Below are 27,578 nucleotides of genomic sequence, written 5' to 3' on the forward strand. Positions count from 1 at the left end.
TAGTGTGTGTATAGTGTGTGTATAGTGTGTGTGTGTGTGTGTGTAGTGTGTGTATAGTGTGTGTAGTGTGTGTATAGTGTGTGTATAGTGTGTGTATAGTGTGTGTGTGTGTGTGTGTGATAGTATCGTGTGGTCGGGGGTCAGTGGGGAACAGTAGATCCTGCAGTAAGGTGGTGCTATCAGGTGAGACATACCTGCACACCCACCGAGCGGAAAGATACACACACACACACATTATACACACACACATTATACACACACACATCCCTGCTTTTACTGCCAACACTTTTTCCGAAACATTAGGACCGGCAGACTGACGGCTCTGACTGATTGCTGAGTTTAGAACTTCAAACGGTTTTATCTCCACCATCAGCAGAACCCAGAACCGCCCGACTCCGCCCACTCAGCCCCGCCCACATATCTCCTCGCCCTCCGCTATTGGTCAGTGTGTTGTTGTGGAGTTTATATGTCTGAACTCACTATGCTGTTCTTCAGACTCCAGACCTCAGAGTTTATATCAGTATATATTAGTGTAACTCCTCCCACTCACTACATCATTTAGTCCGGTTAGTTTCGGTTTCACACTGCAGTTTAGTGACTGAGACAATAAACTACTTTGCTACATCCTGTCATCATCATCTACGTGGGTGGAGTCTCTCTACACTCAACACTGATTGGTTTGTAGAATGTTATCAGTGCAGTGAGTAGGATTTCAGCAGGTGTTGTGCTGAATTGTGTCTCTCTGCCAGAATACGTCTCTGTTGTTGGATTGCAGGTTTGTCCAGATTCCCCTCAGATTCCTTTTATTAGTGTTTATAAATAAGAGTTTAATAAGAGTGCTGCATGACGCTCCTGCACAGAGACGCATTTCAGCACAACACCTCTACTTTTTCTTCTTCTATTGTTTAGCGGGTGACGAGAGACTGACTCTATAAACTTCCTGTAACTGATCTGAATAAAGTGTTTCTGTTTCTCAGTTTTTAACTGGATCATGATTCAGTAGATCAGTGAGATCTTCTCTATTCATCTGATCCAGTTTGGGCCTTTTGGTTCAGATTGTGGTTTATGTTCTCCTTTCACACCTGCTGTTCTGATTCAGATTAATCTAGATGTGTGTGTGAGAGTGTAGGATATGTTTATCTGTTTATGATTATTAATGTATGATAAATGATATATTCAGCACTGCAGGTCTGAACTCTGGATCTGAGAGATCCTGATTGATTGGTTTTACTGTTTATCAGAAATTTGATTGGTTAAATCTGCAGGTTTCAGTCTGACTCCTCCCACAACTACAGTTCTAAATATATAACCACCAAAAGTATCATACTACATTATATATTATATACACCCAGCCTGAGTCACAGTGAAACACACACACACTATACACACACACACACACACACACACACACACACACACACACACACACTGCTGTCTGATGTGCAGACTTTGTCGCTACGGGCGACAGGCATCACACAGCTCCCTGTCAACACCAACAGGTGGAGAGTCTGTCATGTGAAAACACACACACACACACACACACTCTCTCTCTTACACACACTCTTACACATTGAAAGACCACAAGATATTGATAACATTATCAGTCATGCAATTATAACTAATCTATAAGACTATACTGTAGATGAAGAAATGGTCTGTGTTCCTAAAAACATACCCTTTAAAACCACACCCCCTTATAGAACTCTCGTCCAATAGCACGTCATGTTGTTGGCGTGACCACGGCGCCGGGAGGGAGGAGTCTGGTGTGTGGAGTAAACTGAGTGATCAGCTCTTCAGAAACTGCGTACGATAAAACACAGCGTTAAATAACGTCACGGTTACCGTTAACTCTGTACGACTGATCCCAGAGTTCCCTCAGAGATTAAACACCAAACGTACTCAACATAGTCACTGTTCACACGTCCTGAAACACCAGTCAGTGGGTAAGCTGCTATGCTGGTTGCTAGGATGCTGTTGCGGTTGTTAGGTGGCTGCTGGGGTGTTGCTGGGTGGTTGTTGTGATATTCTCAGATCTTTTAACACAAAATGTAAATGTAAACTGTAATTAATACATGAGGTCATTAATTAATTACAGTTACAGTGGTGTGAGAACATGTTTCTGATAATAGATAGTAGATAATGTATTTATTAGAGTATAATGGTGTTGGAGTGTGTTCAGTGCAGTGTGCGGTGGTCCGGTTCTGATCCGGTGGGTCGGGGCTGAAGTGGGCGGGGCCAGCCTGTGGCGCTCTGACATCAAATAGAGTAAATTATCCAGACGGCTGAGTTATTTAAAGCAGCGGCGCCGAGCCGCTCCATTAACTCCAGATCTCCTCACTCAGAACCAACACAGAACCCTACTGCCCCACGTTCTCCTGCGTTCTCCTGCGTTCTCCAACGTTCTCCAACGTTCTCCAATGTTCTCCAACGCTCTCCAATGCTCCTCAGTATTCCCCAACTACACGCTAATCTACACATTATCCTATGTAATGAAGCCGCCGCTCACAGACCCACTGACCCGGGTACAACCGGACCCCCAGAACCAAAACTACACTCACTCTACTTAACATAAAAGTGTTAAACCAAAATACAGTTTCTGAGGCTGGAAACTCTGATGATCTTATCCTGTACAACAGAGGAAACTCTGGCGTTTCCTTTCCTGGGTTGGTCCTGATGAGTGCCGGTTCCATCATTAAAATGTTTTAGATGGTGTTTGCAGTGAAATCACTTAAAGTATTTTCTTTATTTAGTTGAGTAGTTGTTGCTTCTCATAACCTGGATTCGAACATTACTGAAATATTCACTATTCACTGTATACCTGTAACTCTACCTCTTCACTACTTTACTTTAACTGATGCTCTCAAACACTTTATTAAGAGACAAGAAATTCAAGTAATTAACTCTTGATGAGTTCAGCACAGCTGTTAACTGAAAGCCTGAATTCAAGGTGACTCTACCTCATAAAACTGACTGAGAAAATCCAGCAGACATGTTCAAAACTCATCATTTACTTCATAGTTTGGATGGTGGGATCAGGGGGTTGCCGGGGTATACAGTGTTGTTCTATTGTATTAAATTGGAGAGTTGAATATTAAATCAGAGATGTGAATTTGGAGCTGAATTGAATAATTCTGTGTGATTATAGTTTGATTGTAGTTTGATTGAGGGGTTTAATCTGACAGTGATCTGTTTATTGAGTTTAGAGTTTAAAGAGAAGTTTATCTGCTCTGTCTCAGCGTGATGATGATGATGATGATGAGGAGCAGGAGTCTGATTGATGAAGGATGTTTGGGGATTTCTGTCCTCATTCTGCTGGTTTGGAGATACAGATCACAGCTCTTCCCCTAAAACTTCACTTTTATTACTTTGTTCTTTGTTTTATTGGTTTTAGCCCAGTTTTGTTTCTCTGATGTTTGAGTGGAAAGTTGAGGATCTGCTGGATGATGAAGATGAGCTGAGTGTCATCAGTGTATCTGTTTCCTCCAGTTTTCTTTTTTTACTTACCATAAATTCCTGATTAAATTAAATAAAACTATGAAATTGAAGTTAAAGCAGCAGTTCTGTATAATTTAGTTTTTAAACTGAAAGCATAAGAATTTCTGATTGTAGAAGAATATGGATAAAATATAGTGTTTAATGGTATCAGTGAGCTGAACCACCATCCCTGCTAATCCTGATAATATATTCAATCTATAAACTGGGGTGTCATGACACTTTCTGCGTGAGTTCTTCTTCTTCTGGTCACGTCACGCGTCTTCACGTACTTACGTCACACGTACAGCCTCTAAAAGAGGATCCGGCTCAGTTTTACTGAGCGCGAGCGGCTGGTGGAGCAGCGGGGACTTCAGAAGAGGAAACTCAGAGCTCAGTAGATCATTCACTCATAGTAAAACCAAAGAAACGAAGGAGTGAAGATTCTGACTGAGCTCTCTCTCTCTCTCTCTCTCTCTTTCTCTCTCTCTCTCTCTCTTTCTCTCTCTCTCTCTCTCCCTCTCTGAACATAACCTGGAATCGGATTAATCCGCTCTGAAAGGAGACCGCATCACACCCGCCCAGTTTAAAATGATTCTTTTACATGCTCGGTGCAATTACCCATTCTCTGTGCTGTAGCTGTGCTGTAGCTGTGCTGTAATTGTGCTGTATCAGTGCTGAAGCTGTTCTGTAGCTGTGCTGTAACTGTGCTGTAACTGTGCTGTAACTGTGCTGTAGCTGCGCTGTACCTGTGGTGTACCTGTGCTGTAGATGTGCTGTATCAGTGCTGTATCAGTGCTGTACCTGTGGTGTACCTGTGCTGTAGCTGTGCTGTATCAGTGCTATATCAGTGCTGTACCTGTGGTGTACCTGTGCTGTATCAGTGCTGTATCTGTTCAGTAGCTGTGCTGTAGCTACGCTGTAGCCATGCTGTAGCTGCGCTGTACCCGTGCTGTAGATGCGCTGTACCTGTGGTGTAACTGTGTTGGAACTGTGCTGTACCTGTACTGTATAAGTGCTGTATCTGTTCTGTAGCTGTGCTGTAGCTGTGCTGTAGCTGTGCTGTAACTGTACTGTAGCTGGACTGACGGTGATGTTTATGTTCTGGTTCTGTTCTCCAGGTGACCTGTAACTGTTTCAGTATCAGTAATGGAGAGCTGCAGGATATTGGAGTGGGACTGTACCCCAGGTGAGTTCACCTGACACAGGTAATAATATATCACACAGCCCAGAGAATATAACAGCAGTATATAAATATAATGTGTGTATGGTGTGTGTGTGTATGGTGTGTGTGTATGGTGTGTGTGTATGGTGTGTGTGTGTATGGTGTGTGTGTGTATGGTGTGTGTGTGTATGGTGTGTGTGTATGGTGTGTGTGTATGGTGTGTGTGTGTGTGTGTGTATGGTGTGTGTGTATGGTGTGTGTGTATGGTGTGTGTGTGTGTGTGTGTTAGTATGTCTCTGCTGAATCATGACTGCAGGCCGAACTGTGTGATGGTGTTTCTGGGGAAGAGGCTGCAGCTCAGAGCCGTGCGGAACATCCAGCCCACTGAAGAGGTAGATATCAATAATCATACAGCACTACTGAAGAGGTAGATATCAATAATCATACAGCACTACTGAAGAGGTAAATATCAATAATCATACAGCACTACTGAAGAGGTTTATAGGATGTAGTGCTGGGTTTAGTATGGATGTAGTACGTGTTTTAGTACAGGTTTAGTGTGGTGTTTACTACTGGGTGTAGTACGGGGTTAAATACAGGGTATAGTACAGTGTTTCGTGTGGTGTTTAGTATGGCGAGTAGTACTGGGTTTAGTATGGGGTTAAATACAGAGTATATTGAAGGGTTTAGTACGGATTTAGTACTTGGTTTATACAGTGTTCAAACTTTATACTAAACCCAGCACTAATGTGGGTTTAGTACAGTGTTTAGTACGGGGTGTTGCACAGGATTAGTACCAGATTCAGTACAGGGTTTAGTGCAGTGTTTAGTACAGGGTTTAGTACTTGGTTTAGTACTGGGTTCAGTACAATATTTAGTATGGGGTGTTGTACAGGATTAGTACCAGGTTCAGTACAGGGTTTAGTACAGGGTTCAGTACAGGGTTTAGTACAGGGTTTAGTATTGGGTTTAGTACGGGGTTTAGTATTGGGTTTAGTACGGGGTTTAGTACAGGGTTTAGTATTGGGTTTAGTACGGGGTTTAGTACAGGGTTTAGTATTGGGTTTAGTACGGGGTTTAGTACAGGGTAAACAGTGTGAGGGAATCTGAGCAGCCAGCGGCAGGTCTGTGGTCAGTATGTGGCAGGTGGGCGGAGTCAGCGCTGAGGGAGGTTATGGAGTTCATGCACTTTATCACCAGATTACACTGATGCTAATTGAATTAGCGGACGCTAATGCTGCTCTCAGGTCCGGCGGAGAGCCGGGTAATTACAGTCCTTTATAACGAGCTTAACGAGCGCCGTGACTCAGAGTGCCGGGCACTGACCTAAAGACACTCGTTACTGACCGCTCCTCAACAGCTCCACTCCCAGAACTTTATCATTAATAATATTATTAATAATCACAAGATAACACCTCACCACTTATACAGGTGTGGGTGTTCCCAATTTACATACAGCTGTCCCATGACTTTTGGCATGTCTTTCTCTCGGTCTGTAGTTGACGATCAGTTATACGGAGGTGTTGGCGCCTCGTGTGGAGAGGAGGACTCAGTTACAGCAGCAGTACCACTTCCAGTGCCAGTGCCAACGCTGCACCACAGAGAACACGGTAAGCCCCGCCCACTCACTCACCCAGCCTACAGCAGTTTAGCTCCACCCATTTATTCTTTCAGCCTACAGCAGTTTATCCCCGCCCACTTAGAACACCTGGTTTTAGTTTTCTATTTGCAAGTCTTCAGCCGTGCAGCTTGATTTAGGGCGTGTCAGTGGATCTTTGCTATTATAATGACTGGAAAACAACCAAAAGTCATGTACTAATTCTCTTAATTAATCATGGTTTTGGTTAATTTTGGGCGTAACGTGAAATAAACCAATCTGAGTGTCACCTGTTTGTTCATCATTCTCTTTAAGAGTAGATCAGGTGAGCTCTGACTTTGGTGGATTGCTATTGTAACGGTGCAGCTACCTGGACGTGTCCAACAAACTCTTCTCAGCAGAGGAAACTGAGCTGCTGGTTGACGCTGTGAAGGAGCTCCAGCAGCTCATTTACGGGAACAGCAATGTTATTTTATTTACTATTCTGTTTATTGTTGATGTAAAAGTTGGGTTTGTGCTGCTGTGTGTTCATGTGTGTGTAATAAGTGGGTGTGTACGCTCGGCTCGGCACGGCGCCTGTGTTACCGAGATAGCGATGAACGTCTGTCTGTTGGCGTCTGTCTAGGTTGTATTCAGTCAGTGGAGCTCCTGTGTTTTCTGTTACCAAGATAAACAAGATAAAACTCCAGAAATGTACCTGAACACACCTCATTTCCAGAACACCACGCCCATCAGTGTAGATATATTCAGAAGATCTGCTGCTGTTTAAACCAGACAGGAGGAAGAAGACCTCATATACGGCTCTGAGAGGGGGATGGGGATGTTGAGGTGTGCCGTTAGAGACAGGTAAAGATAATGAAAGGAGGCTGGTAACTGTTCCTGATGGGGGGTTAAAAGCAGAGGGCAGTGAGGGGGCCTGGTTTATAGGATGTATGTGTGAAAGGGGGCGGGTTTTTCTGGAAACAGTGAGGTTAATACTGTTTTTACTGTTACCCCGACTCCACTTTCATCACAGCTCTGTAACGGGTTTGATACGGACGGTGTGTGCTTATTCTCAGCAAGTTGGGGGTGTGGGGGGGGGGGGAGCAGGGGGCGGAGCTAGTGAGGAAATGGTTATATGGGTATTATGAACCTCCACTGCAGGACAGTGACCTCACTGAACTTCCTCACGATCAGACGGATCAAAACTCAGACTGATTTACTAAAAGCCAGTCTAATTTAGAGCAGCTTCATATCTGCTGCCTTTAAAATCCAGAAGCAAAACCTGGATCAGCTCCTCAAAGACAAATCCCCCCCCCCCCAACAAATCACCCCCCCCAACAAATCACCCCCCCAACAAATCACCCCCCCAACAAATCACCCCCTCCCTCCGCCACAAATACAACCGCCCCAAAATGGCCAATTACCCCCCACATTTCACGCTGGATACAGCACCGCTGAGGTTTCAGCTCACTCGTGCGACAGACGGCCGGAGTAATTAGAGTGTGAAATCTGCTCTATCAGATAATAAACATATTTAATATCATATGCAGGAGGGGGCGGGGCCTGAGAGACTGACAGATTCACCTTCAGCTCACCTTCATACAGGTATTTCAGGGTTATGAGTTCTATAAACTCTATACTAGAGTTTCGTATTCATATCTTTATTTAATACATTCCAGCAGCACCCAGAGGGAGACATGAGATTATAATATTATTATTCAGAATAAAGATAAACGCTATCAGAAGTAATAAATAAAGATCATTTATACTGATATATAAAGGTAATATTGATTCAGCTACACATTCAGAAGCAGCAGAGCTTCTGAATATATCTACACTGATGGGCGTGGTGTTCTGGAAATGAGGTGTGTTCAGGTACATTTCTGGAGTTTTATCTTGTTTATCTTGGTAACAGAAAACACAGGAGCTCCACTGACTGAATACAACCTAGACAGACGCCAACAGTCAGACGTTCATCGCTATCTCGGTAACACAGGCGCTGTGCCGAGCCGAGCGTACGCCCCCACTTATTACACACACATGAACACACAGCAGCACAAACCCAACTTTTACATCAACAATAAACAGAATAGTAAATAAAATAACATTGCTGTTCCCGTAAATGATGTTCTTTTCACCTTATCAGCAGTTTAGCTCAAATAAAAGGAGTATATTTAATATCTGGGTCGGATCGAGACCAGATCACGTTTTCACCACAAGCAAACCATTTCAGAGTTCATTTGGTACCGGACTGAGATCATCTTCACTAACTGGTCTTGGTTCAGTTGTTTTGATCTGAATCTGAGTGTGATTACTGTTTTCACACCTGATCAATTAAACCACATTAAGAGTACAAACCAATCAGAGTCAGTTTTAACCAGAACAAATAGTGCTGGTGTAAAAACACCCTTAAATATCATTATTAATATCACACATATGAAGATTCACTACATTACAAATATATATATATGTCATGTTGTATTAATAAATATGTGTGTGTGTGTGTGTGTGTGTGTGTGTGTGTGCAGGATGCTGAGATGCTGGTTGGTGATGAGGGGGTGTGGTTAAGTTTGAAGGACAGGCTGCAGGATTTGGAGAAGCTCCAGACTGATCAGAGTATCCTTCAGTTTCTAATCCAGCAGATCATAATCACTTTATATTAAACTCATTATCTTATAATATATCAATTATATAATTATATATCAATTACTATAAGGGTTAAGGGTTTTGTGCGGTCAGGTGTAATTTATATTATTTATTTTATTATATATTATGTATTTTTTATTTATTTTGTATTATTATTTTATTTATTTATGTATTATATTTTTCAGACTATACGGCGCTTTTAAAATCCTTTAATTTTCCCAAAAATTGACAGTGTGCTTTATAATCCGGCTAGCACTGCTGGAGAAACATTAGCATTAGCCACTAACCGCGCTAAACACTATCTCTTTCACCATTCGGAGGTGAGTATATCGGACTTTAGTCTGTGTGTTTGCCTTGTTAAAACAAACTACGTGGGACGAACCGCTAGCTAATATCACCCTGACTTACCGGAACACTCAGGATTCCTCAGTGTCGTGCTGTCCGCCAGCGTTTGCGTCCAACTAGTGCTATGGTTAGCCGCTAATGCTAAAACTGCTGCACCCAGCCTTAGTGTAAATCTTATCTTACTGTAAATAAACAGAAGAGCTTTACTCAACCAAATAAACAGTTTTCAGGAGAGAAATCTGTGTAGATTAACATCCAGCACTTAACTTAACTTTAATTATTTTTTTTCTTTTAAGAATTACAGTTTTGTTCACTGAACTCAGCTTAGCTTTACTTAACTTAGTTAACATATCCCCCCAACACCCAGTGATCTGCAGACTCTTGGTGAGATTTTAATCTCAGTATCTTCATGAGGGAGAATCACCTGGAATAGTTTTCTCAGCATCTTGAAGGAAGGAGTTTCTGGAGGTGCTGAACAATAGCTGCTGCTTTTCCTTCACGCTGTGAAGCTCCAGCTCATCCCAATTAAATCACCTCAAATCACCATCTCAGTTCATCAGGTTTAGATCAGGGAATTAATGTGGAGGAATATCACGTTTATACTCTTTAATACAGAATTATATATGATTATCTCTTTAATATTAATCTACAGTGTAGAAAATAAAATAGATAAAGAAATAATCTCTGAATGATGATGATATAGGAGTGTGTTGGTGTGTAAAGTCTGGAACAGAGTGATGGAGCAGCCGGCGGGTTCTTCACTCGTCTGTCAGTCAGAGCTGTGTTCTGTTCCAGCCGACGTCCTCAAACAACACCCGCCAGCCCGTCTCACTTCCTACTGACACCCGGCCAAAAGTGTCGGGACGCCCGCCTCCAGCCTCTACTGTACTGAGGAGTGTTTACAGTAGCAGCGTGAACATTACTGTCAGGAGGATTTAATGATATTCAGAGTATTAGACACAGATCCAACACATCTATACTTTACTGCAGTTATTATTATTATCTGAACTTTCTCCTTCTTACATTTTAATAAAAACAGCCTCGTTACTCCTGTTTCATTTCAGCTGGTTTTTATTCCAGCTTCTCATCGTTCAATAAAACCCCTATCCAGATAAATCTCTCCATCCAGATAGAGAGAATCTGATTGTGATTGGATGTAGAGAAGTATAAACATATACCATTCCCACTCCCTATTGGATAATACTGTGATCCATCACACACGCCCCCCCAAACACCCCCCCCACACACACACGCCCCCCCCCCACACCCACTCCAGTAAGAACAGAGCAGACGTACAGAACTCAATAGAACTCCAGTCCAACTAAACTTCTTTAATATATTTACATTCTACTAAATAAAATACATTCATTTATAATCAGCATATATGCAGCTGAAACACTAGAGAACAGCCGAGTGCAAAATCCCAAATTATATTATCAACATTAACATTTTAATATTTTAACATTATTATAGTCATTATAGCTTTTAGAAAAATGTGTTTGAGGGGGGGGGGGGGGGTGTAGTGCACTATGGGACTCTGTGGGCGTGGCCTAAGCTTTTGTTCTTAATTTTTATATATTTTTTTTCCTTACATTACTTTTACTTTTATACTTTAAGTAGTTTTAAATCCAGTACTTTTTTAAAACACTTTTACTTAGAGAGTAAAAAGCTTGAGTTGATTCTTTTTCAGCTTCTACAGAAGTATTTTATTAAACTCTAGAATCTATACTTCTTGAATTAAATGAATTGAATGATATAATGAATTCCCCAGGCTCTTCTGTCTCTGTGTTTATCTTGAGTTATATCTTTAACTGCTCGTAACTCCAGAGTGGGAGGAGCTTCTGAAAGAGTGTGAGACGCTGTTAGCCGGTGACGCTGTTCCGGATGCTAACGTTTACCGGCTGCGGCTGCTGGATCTGGCCATGGACGCCTCCATCAGTCTGGATCAGTACCAGAAAGCTCTGGAGTTTGGGATCAGAACTCTGGAACCATACCGGTGAGTAACTGACCCTCAAACAGAGACTGATTTAATCAGTATAACAGCTTTAACGCTTCTGAGGATAAATAAAAAACGTAAAGAGGATGTATTGTACATATATTCTATATTCTAAACAAAACATGTTCATGAAGTTCTTTAAACTAAATCTCTCACATAAAGATAAAGATCAGCTCTATTCTCACCAGTTTCAGTCCTTTTCAGAATCAACCGTTTAAGGGCTCTGTCACTTTTATGCAAATAAGCTGTTGTTGGCCTCATGTTAGAGTTAGCTTGTGTAGTTACATGGAAAAACAAGAACCACCTCGTTCATGATTAGCTGTGATAAAAGCACAAAAGAAAGTTCTAACATCTCCTGACTCACCACAGACAGTAGGTACAGATCCCTCCTTCAGAAGAAGTCTACTGGCTAATCCTGTTGTGAACAAATATTCACTGCTAAATTATTATATGATATTAAATAAAATCCATCTAAAGTATCTATTTAAAGTTTCTGTCTATCTATCTATTCCAGCAGTGTGAAATAAAAATGTTTCTTTAACTGATCTGTAACATGTTATAAATCACTTATAAAATTTGATAAAATTCCGTAAATAGTAAGTAGTATTTGTTTCGACACCCAAACAAACAAACAAACAAACAATAACCTAAAAACACTCCGATATTAAACTTCAGTTCGTCTCTGTGACTCCTGACCGGCTCTCTGATCCAGAGACTGGCAGGTGGCGGCTGGCAGGTGGCGGCTGTGGCGTGCTGCTTGGTCGAGGCCAGTGGCAGCACCGACTAGGCAGGTGGCAGCTACCTGCTGCCGCTACAGACACGCGGGGACCCTGTCGAGCCGGCAGCAACTCGGCGTGGCAGGTGGCGGCTGTGCCGGGTTCTCTGGGTCACCTGGTGATGCTGTGGAGGTCATGTGACGGTACTGTTGCTGCAGGCTGGTCCAGCCACTCACAGCACCAGGCACCTCCTCATCCCTGCCAATCAGACCTGGCATCAGGGCAGCCTACCCGGCACATAGACAGATACAATGAGGTTCTTCTCTCAGGAGAACCACGAGCACCACGTGAACCACCCCGGCTTATTCTTATTACAATACTCCAGCCCCAGATAAGAAGCTTGAGAGAATCCATAAACAAAAACATACTGGAAACATACATCTCTAAACCCCCACCCAACATCCAATCAGAAAGCAGAGAGCCAGAATCTCCAACACATGATTAAGACAATATGATCAGTATGACCTGACTGTAGAAACGGGCAAGGAGCTGTAGGAGAATCCACTCTGATATAGAGCAGAATGGCATTAGCATAGTCTACTCATCAGCTGTGCATCGTGCAGCTTGATTTAGGGCGTGTCAGTGTGTCTTTACTATCATAACGATGGGAAAAGTACACCTCATGCATCTCGAAACCCACAAGTTATGCACTAATTACCTTAATTAAGCATTGGGTGTGGTTCATTTTGAGCGTAATTTATTATTTTTTTTTTAATTAATAGATGTTGCTAAAGAGTTGTGGTTGCTATGGTACAGGTATTGGTTGATAGGCTGCTTTTTACTAGGTCTAAGGACAGAACCCTGCGTGACTGTAGGTAACTTGTGTAAATCCTCTCAGTTCACTCAGCTCCTCGTTTATTACAGATTTCTTGTGAGTCCGTGCTCTCTCTCTGGGAATTCTCTTTATTCCCTGTTTTCAGATGTTTTAGAATATTAAATTCTGCTTTGTAAAACTTTTGTGTTAGATGTTGGGTAGAGGAGGTGTTTTATAGGGCGGCGGTAGAATGAACAGGGAGTATTTCAGGTAGAGTGTCCTGTTTTAAACTCTGTAAAACTCTCTGTATTTCCCAGTTTCCCACAGATAGAATTAGTTAAGGCAGTAAAACGTTGAGAAACTGATCTGATGTGAAGCAGGACGTGTTCCTGTTTCTCAGCGTCTCCTGAAGTCAGGAATAGATGAAGATGAGATGTTGTGTCTGACAGCAGCAGCAGGTATCTGTGTTCAGATTTGCTCTGTTTAATTCAGTTTTAATCACAGGAGAACGTTCCGGTTCTTCACCGCCTCATTCATATTTCATCAGCTCTGATCTGCATCCCAACAATAAAACACTCAATTATTTATTATCACTGAGAACTTTCACTAAAACTCACTACAGGAAACATCCCCGCTGTACTGAAGCGTGTCTACCTGAGCAACCACCCACACTACCACACTACCTCACACTACTACATACTTCCATATTATCACACACTACTGCACACTCTCGTACACTACCGCACACTGCCACAATAACTTTCACTGTTTAAAACTCACTACAGGAAACATCCCGCTGTGCTGAAGCGTGTCTACCTGAGCAACCACCCACACTACCATACTACCTCACACTACCGCACACTCTCACACTACTACACACTTCCATATTACCATACACTACCACACTACCTCACACTACCACACACTAGCGCACACTCTCACGCTACTACACACTTCCATATTACCACACACTACTGAACACTACCGCACACTACCACGATAACTTTCACTGTTTAAAACTCACTACAGGAAACATCCCGCTGTACTGAAGCGTGTCTACCTGAGCAACCACCCACACTACCACACTACCTCACACTACTAAACTCTCACACTACCCCACTACCACACTACTGCACACTCTCGTACACTACCGCACACTACCACGATAACTTTCACTGTTTAAAACTCACTACAGGAAACATCCCGCTGTACTGAAGCGTGTCTACCTGTAGGATCTACAGGGCTTATATTGACTCTGTTCAGCACTGTATTGATCTTATAGTTTGAATGATTTTTTGTATATTTAAAGAGATAAAGTCCAAGGTGATCTTCTTATTTATCAGATTTTAATTTCTTCAGCTGCTGATCTACAGAAACACAGTCTTAGGCGGGTTTGGGTCGAAGAGCATCACTGGCCTGAGAGAAGCTGGACGGTGGTTTTAATGAATTGCTGGTGTTTATTTTCAGTGGTGAATCATTTCATCCAGGTTCTGTTTGGGATCCAGTGATGATCTGATTCAAACAAACTCCAACAATCTGCTGAGAAAACTAACAGGGAACTAGAGCCTCCTTTTAAGTGTTTTAACCAGTTTTACCCCTAAATTAACTTAAATTCTTTCACTCTAATGCTGTATCCACTCTAATAAATCATCATTATATTCACACAGATAAACATTCACTACATTAAACTATCTGCTCCTTACTGTGGGCTTTTGTTAATTTAGTGCAGATCATGTATTTAAGGTGGATCAAACAGTTTAAATTAAATTCTCTCCTCAGCCGTATCTCATCTCAGACTCAGTGCAGGATCTACATTAGTCTGATATCAGCAGTCTGATAGTGAATAAAGTGAATCAGACGGGGGTGGTTTGGGTTGGGGAAGCTGGAGTTTGGGGTAAATGAGTTTTATTGCTGAGCAGGTAAAGAGTTACCTGTAGAGGATCTGCTGATCTGAGCTGCTGTTTAACCTTTATTGAGTTCGCTGGATCAGCTCCTCTGTGGATTGGAGCTCCTGTAGAGTAATTGAATACATGGAGAAGGAGCAGAACCCCAGTGACCAACACTGTTCACGATTCATCACCAACACCGGACTCTGTTCATCACCACCACCCGCACCGTCCACAATTAATCACCACCCACACCATCCATGATTCATCACTATCAACACAGCACTCTGTCCATCATCACCAACACTGTCCACGATTCATCATCAACGCACTCACCGGACTCGGTTCTGGAGATCAGTCAGTTCTGTTCTTTATACAGCAAACCAAACTCTGAACCAGGTTCTAGATATCCGTACACATCATCAGCAGAGGTGATCCAGAGCCCTCGGGTCTTTAGGATCAGGATTCCAGAGATTAGGATCCTTGTGGGAACATTTTTAAAGCTGTGCCCATAAAGCAGAATGGAGCTGTAAAAGATGTAAAAGTCTTATTGAAAATTAAATTTAAAGAGTGCAGATACTGAGTGTGACTCCAGCTCAGCAGTGGTGTTGCTAGGTGGTTGCTAAGGTATAGGCGTTGGTTTCGTAGACTGCTAAGATGTTGCAGTTCTATAGGTGTTGCAAGAGAACGGTCTAACGGGCTAAGCACTGCCACTATGATCAGGAGATCACTGGTTCGAATCCCGGTCATGCAGCTAGCCCTTAGCTGCCGGAGCCCCGAGAGAGCACAGTCGGTCTTGCTCTCTCTCTGGGTGGGTACAGTACAGTAGATGGCGCTGTCTCTTTCCCCTCATCACTCCTAGGGTGATGTGGATCAGCACAAGGCACACTGAGATCAGGAGCTCAGAGAGGGATCTGTTTTCCAGCAGCAGAAGTTTTCAGTGCTCAGCGTCTGGTGATGAACTGCATCTCATGATGAGATGAAGCTGGACGTGTTGTTGTGACAACAGTGAAGGAACTACATTTACCAGTAAAACACAGAACCCCCAGTGAGTTACAGAGGAAAACCAGTCATTTTACTGATAGAATGGGTGCTAATTTGTTGTTGGGTAGCTAAAATATTCTAAGATTAATGATTTTTGTAAACCAAGCTAAACTATCCATTTAAAACAGAGTACAGATTGTATTAGTGCTAAATAGCGAGTGAGCTAGCCTGTCCCTGATTGGTTCTTCAGGTTATATTATACATTAAATATATATATTTTACGAAGCTGAGAGCAGAGCTGAGAGGTAGGATGGGCTCCAGGCTGAAGAGCGAGGGATTATGGACTCCGGCTGCAGCAGATTTCTGTTTGTCGGTGAAGCTCCAGTGATTTCTAATTAATTCTGCAGTGAAGGGATTGTGGAGGCCATGTCCTCTAAAATCACCCCCACTGCTTTAATTCATAAATAGGGGAAATATGCATACGCTGGCTGTGGTGTTGATTGAATGTGAAGCTGAGTGATGTTTCTGCACAGGCTTTAGGACAAATAAAGAATAATAACTGATCGTTTAAAGCTCATATTTATATTTATATGGCATAAGAGAAGGCACCAACAGGTTAATAATCATTTATTACTATTGGCAATCTTTCTTTACTTTGAGGATCCAACATGTTAGTGCTGGGCGGCATGACCAAAATTGTATATCACTGTATTATTTTTCGAGATTCTGACAGTTTCACAGTATTTTTATTTTATCTTATTTTTATTTTTTTTGCATGACTGGGCTTTAATATAGGTATTTGGTTTACTCTATTTTTAAGAGTACATATAATATAAAACACCAAGTCTTTAAATTAAGGCTTTGATTATTACTGGGTTTACTTTGTACCAAAAATTACACAATTACACAATATATGAAGAAATCAGACTTTTTTATTAGAAAAACAGCTGAAGAATGTAAACAATAGACCTTAAAAAGAAATTCATATTAGTTTCAATTTTCCCCCTGTATACCGTATGTACCAGCACTACAAATGTAGTAATCAAAGATTTCTGTTTAGAATAAAATAGAGACAATAGAGTTACAGGGTTTATCGGTACTGAAATGCAAACTTGAGCATTCTAAAGACATATAGCTATAGATAATGATATGTACATGTATTTACTGTTTAAATAGGGGTGTGAAGCTACATCTGTATCTACAGTGCTGAGAAACAGTATTCGCCCCCTTAAGGCCAGTGTATGATTCTGCGTTGAGTTAATGCAGTGTGTATGGTGTTCCCTGTGCGAGCGCCCTACGCTGCTGTCGCATTTACACTACTGCATTCCTGCGTCCGCATCTCTGCGTCGCTCTGCTGTTTAAACTGCAGTCAGTTTTTGCTGATAACTGGTAACGAGTCTTTCATATCTCTGTAGGGGAATTTAGTTCCACTCTTCTTTACAGAATTATTTTAATTCAGACACATTGGACGATTTTCCAGCATAAACATCCTGTTTAAAATCATCCACAGCATCTCAATCAATTTTAAATCCAGACAATCTGGGAAGATCATAGATTACCAGCTATAAAATCAGCTCGAACATTTTGAAGAGTGAATAAGAGGATAAGAGAGGATCCACCAGGGCGGCGCTGTTCCTCACCTCTCCTAAACCTTGATCTTCTTTTCTCAGATTGAATTTGAGTCTGTAGGAATTGTCTCTCTCGTATACGAAGCTGAGACTGAAACTCAGCTCCAGGCTGAACTCCAGGAGATTATTGACTGCAGCTTCTGCAGATTTCATTTTCAGCAGCTGTGAAGCTCCAGTGATTTCAGATAAAATCAGGGGTGAAGAAATAGAGGAGGACGGCCGTGTCCTCAGAAATCCCCCCTCAGCTCTGTTCTGTAAAACGAGGAAATATAAATACGCTGGCTGAGTGTTTCCTCCAGACGGACGCCTGTGTGAAGCGTGAATAGAGGGTTTATCACGGCCAGCTGAGCCTCAGCCTCCTCTTCACGCCTGTTGTGAGCGTGTCAGATTAGTGTCTGCTGAGACACCAGAGGCGGAACCAGGAGAACCAGGAGAACCGAGTGAGCAGAACTGTCAGACAGGAGCCGAGCGGGCGAGCGTTCGTAAGCAGGATTAATGAATAATAATAATAACAGTGCAACGTGCAGCTCTGTATCAGATATGTAGATATGCTAATGATTACAGGTGTGGTGTGATGGGACTCTGGGTCTTTTCACCAAAAGAGGGCATGAAAGTGCTTTCCCCAATGCCTCAGTGAAGGAAGCGTTTTTGGGGTAGTGTACCTCCTGGTGAGAAACCGTTTACTGCTCTACAGTTCTCTGTTTGTTGGAGTATCTTTATCTTTAATTGCGTGATGCTGCATTCACTTTGTCATTGTTTCAATAAGCTTCTGCAGTGTCACAAGATTTATTATTCCAGTGCTGCATTAATTTATTAATTTTTCACCAAGATCTTGCAGCAGCAACATTGATGATAGTAGAGTCTGACCAACCGCTGCACGAAGCAGTTCTTCTCCATCCAGCACATCCCAAAGATTCTCAATGAGGTTAAGATCTGGACTCTGTGGTGAATTCTCTCAATCCATGTGTGAAAATGATGATCTCATGCTCCCTGAACCCTGAACTCTTTCACTATTCCAGATATTGATATTGTTTCGCCCACCTTGGACCAAACATCACCTGCAGGGTCCCTATTATAACAGGCAACTCGCTCACACTACACTGAGGACTGTGTACATTCTTTAAAACAAGGGCTCTTCAGTAAAGCCAGTGGTTCTATATAGAACCATGATAACAATTTAGTTAATTGATTAATTATAGGATTGATTAATGTAGGATATTGATAAATAGGCAAAAGTTAATTGGTAAAACAGTTGAAATGAGGCCCTAGTTTAGGATATGCTGGATATAAGATGAGATTGAGAGGGTTGGGTTTGGAGGTTCTACAGGTTCTGTATGGATCCTGCAGCACATTTACCCACATATGTTGCTACAGCTGGGCCTGTAGATCCTGTAGCTCTACACTCGTAGGTTGAAGCTGAAGCTGAGTCCCAGCTGCTCCATAAATGCTGGATTGGTGATAAATCTGGAGATCTGCAGGACGAGGAAGTGCTGCAATCTGGTGGAGACTGTGTTCCTGGGAAACCCTTGCTGTGTGTGGGTGAACATTATCCTGCTGAAAAATGCTGTTGCTATCAGCAGGAAGTTCTGCAGGAGAGAAAGCAGCAACACATGGATCTGCAGGATGTTCTGCACAGATCACTGAGATCACTGTTAGTAATGTTCCTCCTATCACTACTAGGAGTGACTGACTCTCACTGTATGAGATGATCCTCAGATCATCAATCAATTAACTAATCACACCTGCAGTTTACAGTGTGAACTCTTCAGTCCAGGGCAATAACCTCCATACTCAAACCTGACCATCATCAGATCCCAAACAGAAACCTGGATTCGCTTTCCCCTGAAAGTCTGTCAACTGGTTTAAATGCCTTATAGTGCTTCATAGAGGCAGGTCTAGCAGTGAGTGATCTCTCACCAGGAGGTGCACTACCTGAAATTAGCCTCTGAGAGTATTTTGATAGGGAGCTCCTTCCTGCTATAAGAACCCCTCCTACCACCCCCTGGTCTGAGATCAGATGGGAGGCGGTGAAGCTCTCAAACATCACAGAGCTAAAGATTCTCCACCACCGCAGCATCCCTATCCATCAACAGCTGGAGATACGTGTCAGTGAGTGTATCGGCACTGACACCGGAGTTAAGAGGTTTTTGTGTTTGTGTGTATAGATCATTCTCAGTGTGATGGCATTCCATTACAGCTCTATTCTCCGTCCCTCACGCTTCCTTAATCCCTGTCCCAGCGTGGCGGGGGTTAATCGGGACCTTGTCTGGGTTCCCCAATTATTCCTGGAATTGGATTTCCAGCGTTCCTGCATCGCCGACGTCCCTGAGCAGGCAATTATTCCCAGTGATCCCGCTTTAATGTCCTCCACGACTCCTCTGCCAGGCTTCAAGGGCTTCGGAGAGTGACGCTCCGAGACCACCTGACAAATTCATAATGGATCCTTCAATCAGATGGAGAGGGGGCGGGATGGCGGGACAGGAGATCTCATTGTTATTTAGGAGGGTTAGTTAGGTTCTGTTTATTTTCAGGACATCTGTTGCTTTTTTATCAGGATTCACTCCGAGCTTTCAGTGCTAATGGTAGCTAACGCTAATGCTAACGCTGCTAAATTGTTTCAGGCATCAGCTTGAGTTTGAGCAGCAGAATTGCTTTAATTGCATGCAGAAATTCATAAAGAGAGTGTGATGTATTGCAGAGCTCCACTCATAATAATTAACATTATAATAAATTAATATCAAAGCTTCTCCATTATTCATTTATTCAGGAGAACCTGCTTCACTTCTTCTTCTGAGATCAGTTTTAATCCAAGAGATTTAATAGTCTATTCAGCATATTTTCATTCTTAAAAGTCTGAACTAAACTTCTACTGTGTGCTAGATTGTATTCTGTTCTGTATTTGATTCATTTAGTTTCTGTTTCACACTGCAGTTTAGTGACTGAGCGACTAAACAACTTTACTACATCCTGTTAATGATCACTCACCTACATAGGCGGAGTCTCTCAATACTTAACACTGATTGGTTTGTATAATGTTGTAAATGTAGCAGGTGCTGAATTGTGTCTCTCTGCCAGAATGCATCCCTATTCTCCGAGTGCAGGTTTATCCTGCAGCAGAATGAGTAACAGATTCCCCTCAGATTCCTTTTATTAGTGTTTATAAATAAAGATTAATCTACAGTTACAACAGATACAGAATCCCCAGCACCTATAGATCTCTAAAATAGGGACCAAAGAGTCTCCGGCAGGTTCCCTCTGTTTGGTGGTTTGATGAATGTGATGTGTATGTTAGTGAGTGTGTGTTAGTGTTTGTGTGTGTGTGTGTGTGTGTGTGTGTGAAGGTCAGTGTTTATGAGCACCACTGGTCCAGCAGTCTCCTGGTCCATGCGCTCCATTAAAGCAAAACAAACCACCCTGTAATTAGCATGTAAATGAAGGCTGTTACACGGCTAATCCGGTGTTAGTGTGTGTGTGGGGGGGGGGGGGGGTTGTGGTGGTGCAGCGGGCAGCACGGTGGACGGTGCGGTGCGGCGGTGTAATTACGGCAGTCTGCGGGGGTTAAGTGAGAGGTAAATGAACAGAGCGTGGGATTTTCGGCTGGAGCTGTTTATTCTGAGGGAAGTGAGGGGTTAATCCGGCTGGTTACCGCGGTTACTCTGAGAACATGCTGCACATAAAACACCAATACATACAGGATACACAGCTCAGCTCAAACACACTGCACTGAATACTCATACAATATGACAGACAGTCGGCTCGATTCAAGCATTTAGTCTTACAGCAGCTGCACTCTCAGCTTCACTGTTCCAGTTCTGTACCAGGTGGTTGATATGCTGTTTTAGGTGGTAACAGTGGTATCCTAGGTGGTTGATATAGGTTTCTGTGATGTTACTGAGCTATTCTATGTGGTTTCACTTATATCCATATCTAATTGCTGTTGAGCTAGGTTTAGGTCTAGACCAGGTCTAAGGTTAGGGCTAGGGTTAGGTTTAGGGCTAGACCAGGGGTAAGGTTGGGAGCAGTCATCTAGGATACCATAGCAACCACATGGAGCACCACAGCATCATCCCATCTCACCCATCAGTCAACCAGTATATCATAGCAACCACATGGAGCACCACAGCAACCTCTCACCTCATCCACAGCAGTCACCCTCGATACCATAGCAACCACATGGAGCACCACAGCAACCTCTCACCTCATCCACAGCAGTCACCCAGGATACCATAGCAACCACATAAAAATGCCACAGGAACCTCCCATCTCACCCACAGCAGTCACCCAGTATACCATAGCAACCACATGGAGCACCACAGCAACTTCTCACCTCACCCACAGCAGTCACCCAGGATACCATGGCAACCACATGGAGCACCACAGCAACCTTCCAGCTCATCCACAGCAGTCACCCAGGATAACATAGCAACCACATGGAGCACCACAGCAACCTCCCACCTCACCCACAGCAATCACCCAGAATACCATAGCAACCACATTAAGCGCCACAGCAACTTCCCATCTTACCCACAGCAGTTATTCAGGATACCATAGTAACCACATTGAGCGCCACAGAAACCTCCTAGCTTCCCCACAGCAGTCACCTGGGAGACCATAGCAGTGTGTAGGTGTGCGTATTTAGCCAGTCAGTATTAGCAGGTGCTCGTTAGCGGTGGGGGGGGGTGGGGTTGGTGAGTACAGAATTAAGGCGGGGCTAAATGGGATTGGACGGCCAGGTCACTCTAAGCACTGTCAATTGATCTCTGGGACGGAGTTTATTGGGATCAATAACTGATCGATCAGTTGGTAGACCTGCTGTTTACTACAGTAAAATAATGAACCCCGGCGGTGGTTAACGTGGTGCAGCGCGGGGTTAAGCGGTGGGCGGGGCCGGGTGCAGGGGGCAGGAGAGGGGAGATAAGGGGTTTTGTCGGAGATGCTGATGGTGATTTAATATTGGTGTAAAGTGCTCCGTCGTGCCGCGCGGCGCTTTGTTCTTGGTAATGATCCAGTAAGAGCTGAATGAGAGGAAGCGCTAACGCTAATGAAAGCGCTAACAGGCCTCTCCCACCCCCCCGGACCCTCTCCAGGCTGTTGCCAGGGCAACAGGCACGGCGGATGCTGCGCTGAGTGCTGATTGGCTGGGCTGGAGGAGCTGCGGTGGAGGAGAGGAGGAAGGGCGTTGGATGGAGCTCAGTCTTCACCATCCTGATCAGATTCATTTAGATTAGATTTTATAACTGAATCGCTCTGTTTATACTACTGATTAAAAACTGAATTATAGCAACACAAATCTTATTAATTCCAACATAAATATCTATAATCCCAAATCTCAGAGATTTGCAATATAGAGGACAATATGGAAAATGCAAATAACAAACAAATTAACAAATAAATAAGCAAAAAAATTCTTACAATATATCATGTTTTATTTCATGTATTTCATGTTGAATATAAATCCATTCCTGCAAACACAACAAATACATTCACTTCCCTACAAACCTACTGAAACAGTGAATAAATGCTGTAGACTAAAAACATTTGAGTTTTTATATTCAGGTATTATTTAATATGTATCTGAGACACAGTTCAGCAGATTCAGCCCCATCTGTTTAAACCCCCCCCCCCCCCCCCATTTAATAGATAAAGTTAATTAATGTGAATAAGACTTAATATCAAGTCTGTTAGTTTTGGGGGGGGGGGGGGTTAAACGCTTTATAAGGTTTAGGTCTGGAGATTTATTAACTCAGATCTGATGATCTCCTCTGTAGTTCTGCAGTGGGTTTTGGGTTTTTATCTTTCTGTATGAAGGATCTTCCTGTCAGTTTGGTTCCATCTTTCTTTAAACTGACAGATAAAATGTTGCTGTGGATTTCTGAGTTCATTAAACATTACTTTACATCAATGAAGATTAATGAACCCACTCTAGAGTAAGCCATGCAAGTCATGACACTACCTCCACCTTCGTATTATTATTATTATCATTATTATTATTATTATGCCTATTTTTCATGAAAATTAGTGTAACTTAATACACCAGTGATGACTTTCTTCTTCAGGAGATTTCATACGGTTGTTCTGGCTGTGGATCAGATTCCGCTATCGTCCCTCTGTTTATTTAATTTTATTGTTTCCTGCTGTAGGCTGCATTACCCTGACCCCCACCCGTGCCGAGGGGTGGAGCTTCTGAGGGTGGGGAAGCTGCAGCATTACCTGGGGAAGGTGGAGGAAGCTCAGAGCAGCTTCAGACAGGTACGACTTTTACACCTTCAGAACAAAATTACAATCCACAACAACTAACAACTGTTAATAAAACCAAAATAAATGTGAAGCTGATCTTATCCTGTACAACAGAGGAAACTCTCGCTCTTCTATCATTTCCTGGGTGGTCCTGATGAGTGCCAGTTTCATCATTATAATGTTTTTGATGGACTTTGAGCAAACTTTCAAAAATTCTTCATTTTTTCTTAAAATATTTTTCTTTGCTTCTCAAATATTCACTATTCACTGTATACCTGTAACTCTACCTCTTCACTACTTTACTTTAACTGATGCTCTCAAACACTTTATTAAGAGACAAGAAATTCAAGTAATTAACTCTTGATGAGTTCAGCACAGCTGTTAACTGAAAGCCTGAATTCCAGGAGACTCTACCTCATAAAACTGACTGAGAAAATCCAGCAGAGATGCTCAAAACTGATCATCTAAACAAGAGGAGCTAAAATATAAAACTTATTCTGGATGTTTAACACTTTATTGTTTAATAAAAAATTACATATTAGTTTAATATTAATATATAATGTACTGGATTAAAGCTGGTTATTGATCTGGTTATTGATCTGTATCTCAGGCGTATGATGTGATGAAGGTGACTCATGGGGCGGAGCATCCGCTGGTTGCTGTGGTCCAGAGGAAGCTGGAGGAGTGCCGGGCGGAGCTGATGGGGGGCGGGTCCTCAGAGAACCGCTAAACAGAACCGACCGAAACCAAAACCGGACCGGACACTCCACATTCCTAACACTGCTGTGATTATAATCACCTGTCCATTAGCCCCACCCACAATCACCTGTCCATCAGCCCTGCCCATGCTCACCTGTCAATCATCCCTGCCCATAATCACCTGTCCATCAGCCCTGCCCACAATCACCTGTCCATTAGCCCCGCCCATAATCACCTGTCCATTAGCCCCACCCATAATCACCTGTCCATCAGCCCCACCCATGCTCACCTGTCAATCATCCCTGCCCATAATCACCTGTCCATCAACCCCACCCATAATCAACTGCCTGTTAGCTATACCCATAATCACCTGCTCATCAGGCAAACCCATGCTCACCTGTCCACCAATCCCGCCCATAATCACCTGTCCATCAACCCCACCTATGCTTACCTGTCCTTCAGCCCCAGCTATCAACTGTTTGTGTTTTACTGATGAAAATAAAGGACCTGATTGAGACCCGATTCTGAGTCCGGTTCTTCTGATATTTCTGATTATAAATCTGATCTACTGCTGCTCAGGTAAGACCAGGTGAATTATGGTCTGGTGGTGGGTGCAGGTGAATTATGGGAGTTGAAGTTCTGAAGTTCTGTCTACAGTGTATCGTGTGCACCAGGAATACAATATTGAAGCTGATATTACCCCCCACTGTGGACAGTGCAGTGCAGTGGGGGGTGATGATGGTGACCGGCGGCGTCTGGCTGGAATTGTCCGTGTGAACAGACTGAAATCACATCAACGTTCACTACAGGAGACCCCGCCCACATATCCCACAGGTCAGTGCAGAGTTCTGTATCAAACATGGGGCATGTTTGTGTATATTTAATATGTAATATAATAATATTTATAATTTATGTTTTAAGATTTCGGGAATTATGATACAGTAAAAATACCACAGTTAGTTCAGACCCTGCAATGTGATTGGCTGAGGCATTCTATGAGTGCCGTTATCAGCCGGTAATGCAATGTAACCGAAGCTCTTCATGTATTACTGTATTACTCCGCCACATACAGGTAACCTAGCAACGATGCAGCGCTTACAAACCAAACAGCACAAACGCCGCTACAAACTGAGCAGCAATGGAACTATTTTAACTGGTGGAGTTTTTATAACCAATCAGCTCCTATTTTCTCCTCCTCTTTAAGTATTTAAAATCTTTCAGTAAACAGTGATGATGGAACTGTGTTATAATCACAATAGTCTATGATTTATGGTACTCGGGCAGTATTACTTGTTAAAACACAAACCTCGAGTGTTTTATTGCTTAATTATTAAATAACTGATTATTATAGTCGTGTATCAGATTTATAGCAGCTCCATAAGATTCCCACTGTGTGGTAATTAGAGATTAGTGATCCGGCTGTAATCCGGCTGTGTTTGGGTTTAGTTTAATCTGATCTCAGTAATGAATAATGAGTTTAATGTCAGGATTATAAACACCTCCCGTCTCTTACTGTAGGAGATGCTCTGTTATAAATAAAAGCTGAAGCTGATTACAGTACTGTGATTTAGTTAATATAGAGCTCTTTATCTGACCCGGCACTGACCCTGCGCTGACCCGGCACAGACCTGGCACTGACCCGGCACTGTGTAATCCCGCTGTGGTTTAGAGCAGCTGGGTTTGATTAGCACTGGTTTAGATCCACAGCAACTCGGAGTCAGAGTGTGTGTGTGTGTATAGTGTGTGTAGTGTGTGTAGTGTGTGTGTGTGTGTAGTGTGTGTAGTGTGTGTGAGTGTGTGTGTGTGTGTAGTGTGTGTAGTGTGTGTAGTGTGTGTAGTGTGTGTAGTGTGTGTGTGTGTGTAGTGTGTGTAGTGTGTGTGAGTGTGTATAGTGTGTGTAGTGTGTGTAGTGTGTGTGTGTGTGTAGTGTGTGTAGTGTGAGTGTGTGTGTGTGTGTAGTGTGTGTAGTGTGTGTAGTGTGTGTAGTGTGTGTAGTGTGTGTGTGTGTGTATAGTGTGTGTAGTGTGTGTAGTGTGTGTGTGTGTGTAGTGTGTGTAGTGTGAGTGTGTGTGTGTGTGTAGTGTGAGTGTGTGTGTGTGTGTAGTGTGTGTAGTGTGTGTAGTGTGTGTGTGTGTGTAGTGTGTGTAGTGTGTGTGTGTGTAGTGTGTGTAGTGTGTGTAGTGGGAGTGTGTGTGTGTGTGTAGTGTGTGTAGTGTGTGTAGTGTGAGTGTGTGTGTGTGTATAGTGTGTGTAGTGTGTGTGTGTGTGTGTGTGTGTGTGTGTGTGTGTGTGTGTGTGTAGTGTGTGTAGTGTATGTGTGTGTGTGTAGTGTGTGTAGTGTGTGTGTGTGTAGTGTGTGTGTGTGTGTAGTGTGTGTATGTGTGTGTGTGTGTGTGTAGTGTGTATAGTGTGTGTGTGTGTGTGTGTGTGTGTAGTGTGAGTGTGTGTGTGTGTGTGTGTGTGTGTGTGTGTGTAGTGTGTGTGTGTGTGTGTGTGTGTGTGTGTGTGTGTGTGTGTGTGTAGTGTGTGTCTATGTGTGTGTGTGTGTGTGTGTAGTGTGTATAGTGTGTGTGTGTGTGTGTAGTGTGTGTAGTGTGAGTGTGTGTGTGTGTGTGTGTGTGTGTAGTGTATGTGTGTGTGTGTGTAGTGTGTGTGTGTGTTTATTTAGGTAATATCTGCTGGTTTATTAGATATTTAATGATATTTATTTATGTGTAATTTCTGAGTGTTTATGAATGAATGTTATTCCAGCTATTTTTAAGAGTTTTATTAAATTAACATTATAATTTTCCTTATTTAGGAGAAACTGATCTGCTGTAATAAAACACCTCCAATATGTATAATCATAAAAAATGAAATATATACAAATCTTAAAGTTAATTTCATAAAGAAAACACAAAACAACTGCACAGATTAATGGTTTTCACTTCCTGCTAAGCTGTTGCTATGGTATTCTATGTGGTTGCTGCAGTTACTAAGATCCTGTTAGTGAAAGGTGTTGCTTTTATATAAATGTATGTTACTAATGTGGTGCTAGGTGTATGCTAAGGGGTTGCTGTGGTATAGAAGTTAGTTGCTAGCATGTTGCCAGTTGGTTGCTTTGATGATGCTTAGTGGTTGATAAGATGTTGCTATTATATAGAGTTCAGTTTCTAATGTGGTGCTCAGTGGTTGCTAAAGTAGTGCTATGGTATAGGTGCTAGTTGCTATGGTGTTGCTAAATGGTTACTAAGGTGTTGCCAGGTGCCAGGTTCATGTCTTCTGATGTGGAATGGTGGTTATTACAGCTTTAAATATGTTGATGGTCGGTGTTGATGGTCGATGTGGTGCTGCTGCTCCCCGGTGGTTTAGCCGCTCTGTGTTCAGATGAGGGCACACAGATAGCCGGGATTAGCCGTCCCTCGGCTCCGCC

General features: G+C 42.7%; 1 protein-coding gene across 1 annotated transcript in view; it reads left to right on the forward strand.

Annotated features, from left to right (window-relative positions):
* smyd3 (SET and MYND domain containing 3) overlaps nucleotides 1-24,688 on the forward strand; it is a 107,584-nt gene extending 82,896 nt beyond the window's left edge. The window contains exons 6-12 of the mRNA XM_049463923.1: nucleotides 4,593-4,660; nucleotides 4,926-5,028; nucleotides 6,136-6,246; nucleotides 8,744-8,831; nucleotides 11,034-11,202; nucleotides 23,371-23,479; nucleotides 24,078-24,688. Of these exons, the coding sequence (XP_049319880.1) occupies nucleotides 4,593-4,660; nucleotides 4,926-5,028; nucleotides 6,136-6,246; nucleotides 8,744-8,831; nucleotides 11,034-11,202; nucleotides 23,371-23,479; nucleotides 24,078-24,197 (768 nt within the window). The 3' untranslated portion in view covers nucleotides 24,198-24,688. The remainder of the gene's footprint in view (nucleotides 1-4,592; nucleotides 4,661-4,925; nucleotides 5,029-6,135; nucleotides 6,247-8,743; nucleotides 8,832-11,033; nucleotides 11,203-23,370; nucleotides 23,480-24,077) is intronic.
* The last annotated feature ends 2,890 nt before the right edge of the window (nucleotides 24,689-27,578 follow it).

This window comes from Astyanax mexicanus, chromosome 14, assembly GCF_023375975.1.
Source record: "Astyanax mexicanus isolate ESR-SI-001 chromosome 14, AstMex3_surface, whole genome shotgun sequence".
NCBI lineage: Eukaryota > Metazoa > Chordata > Actinopteri > Characiformes > Acestrorhamphidae > Astyanax > Astyanax mexicanus.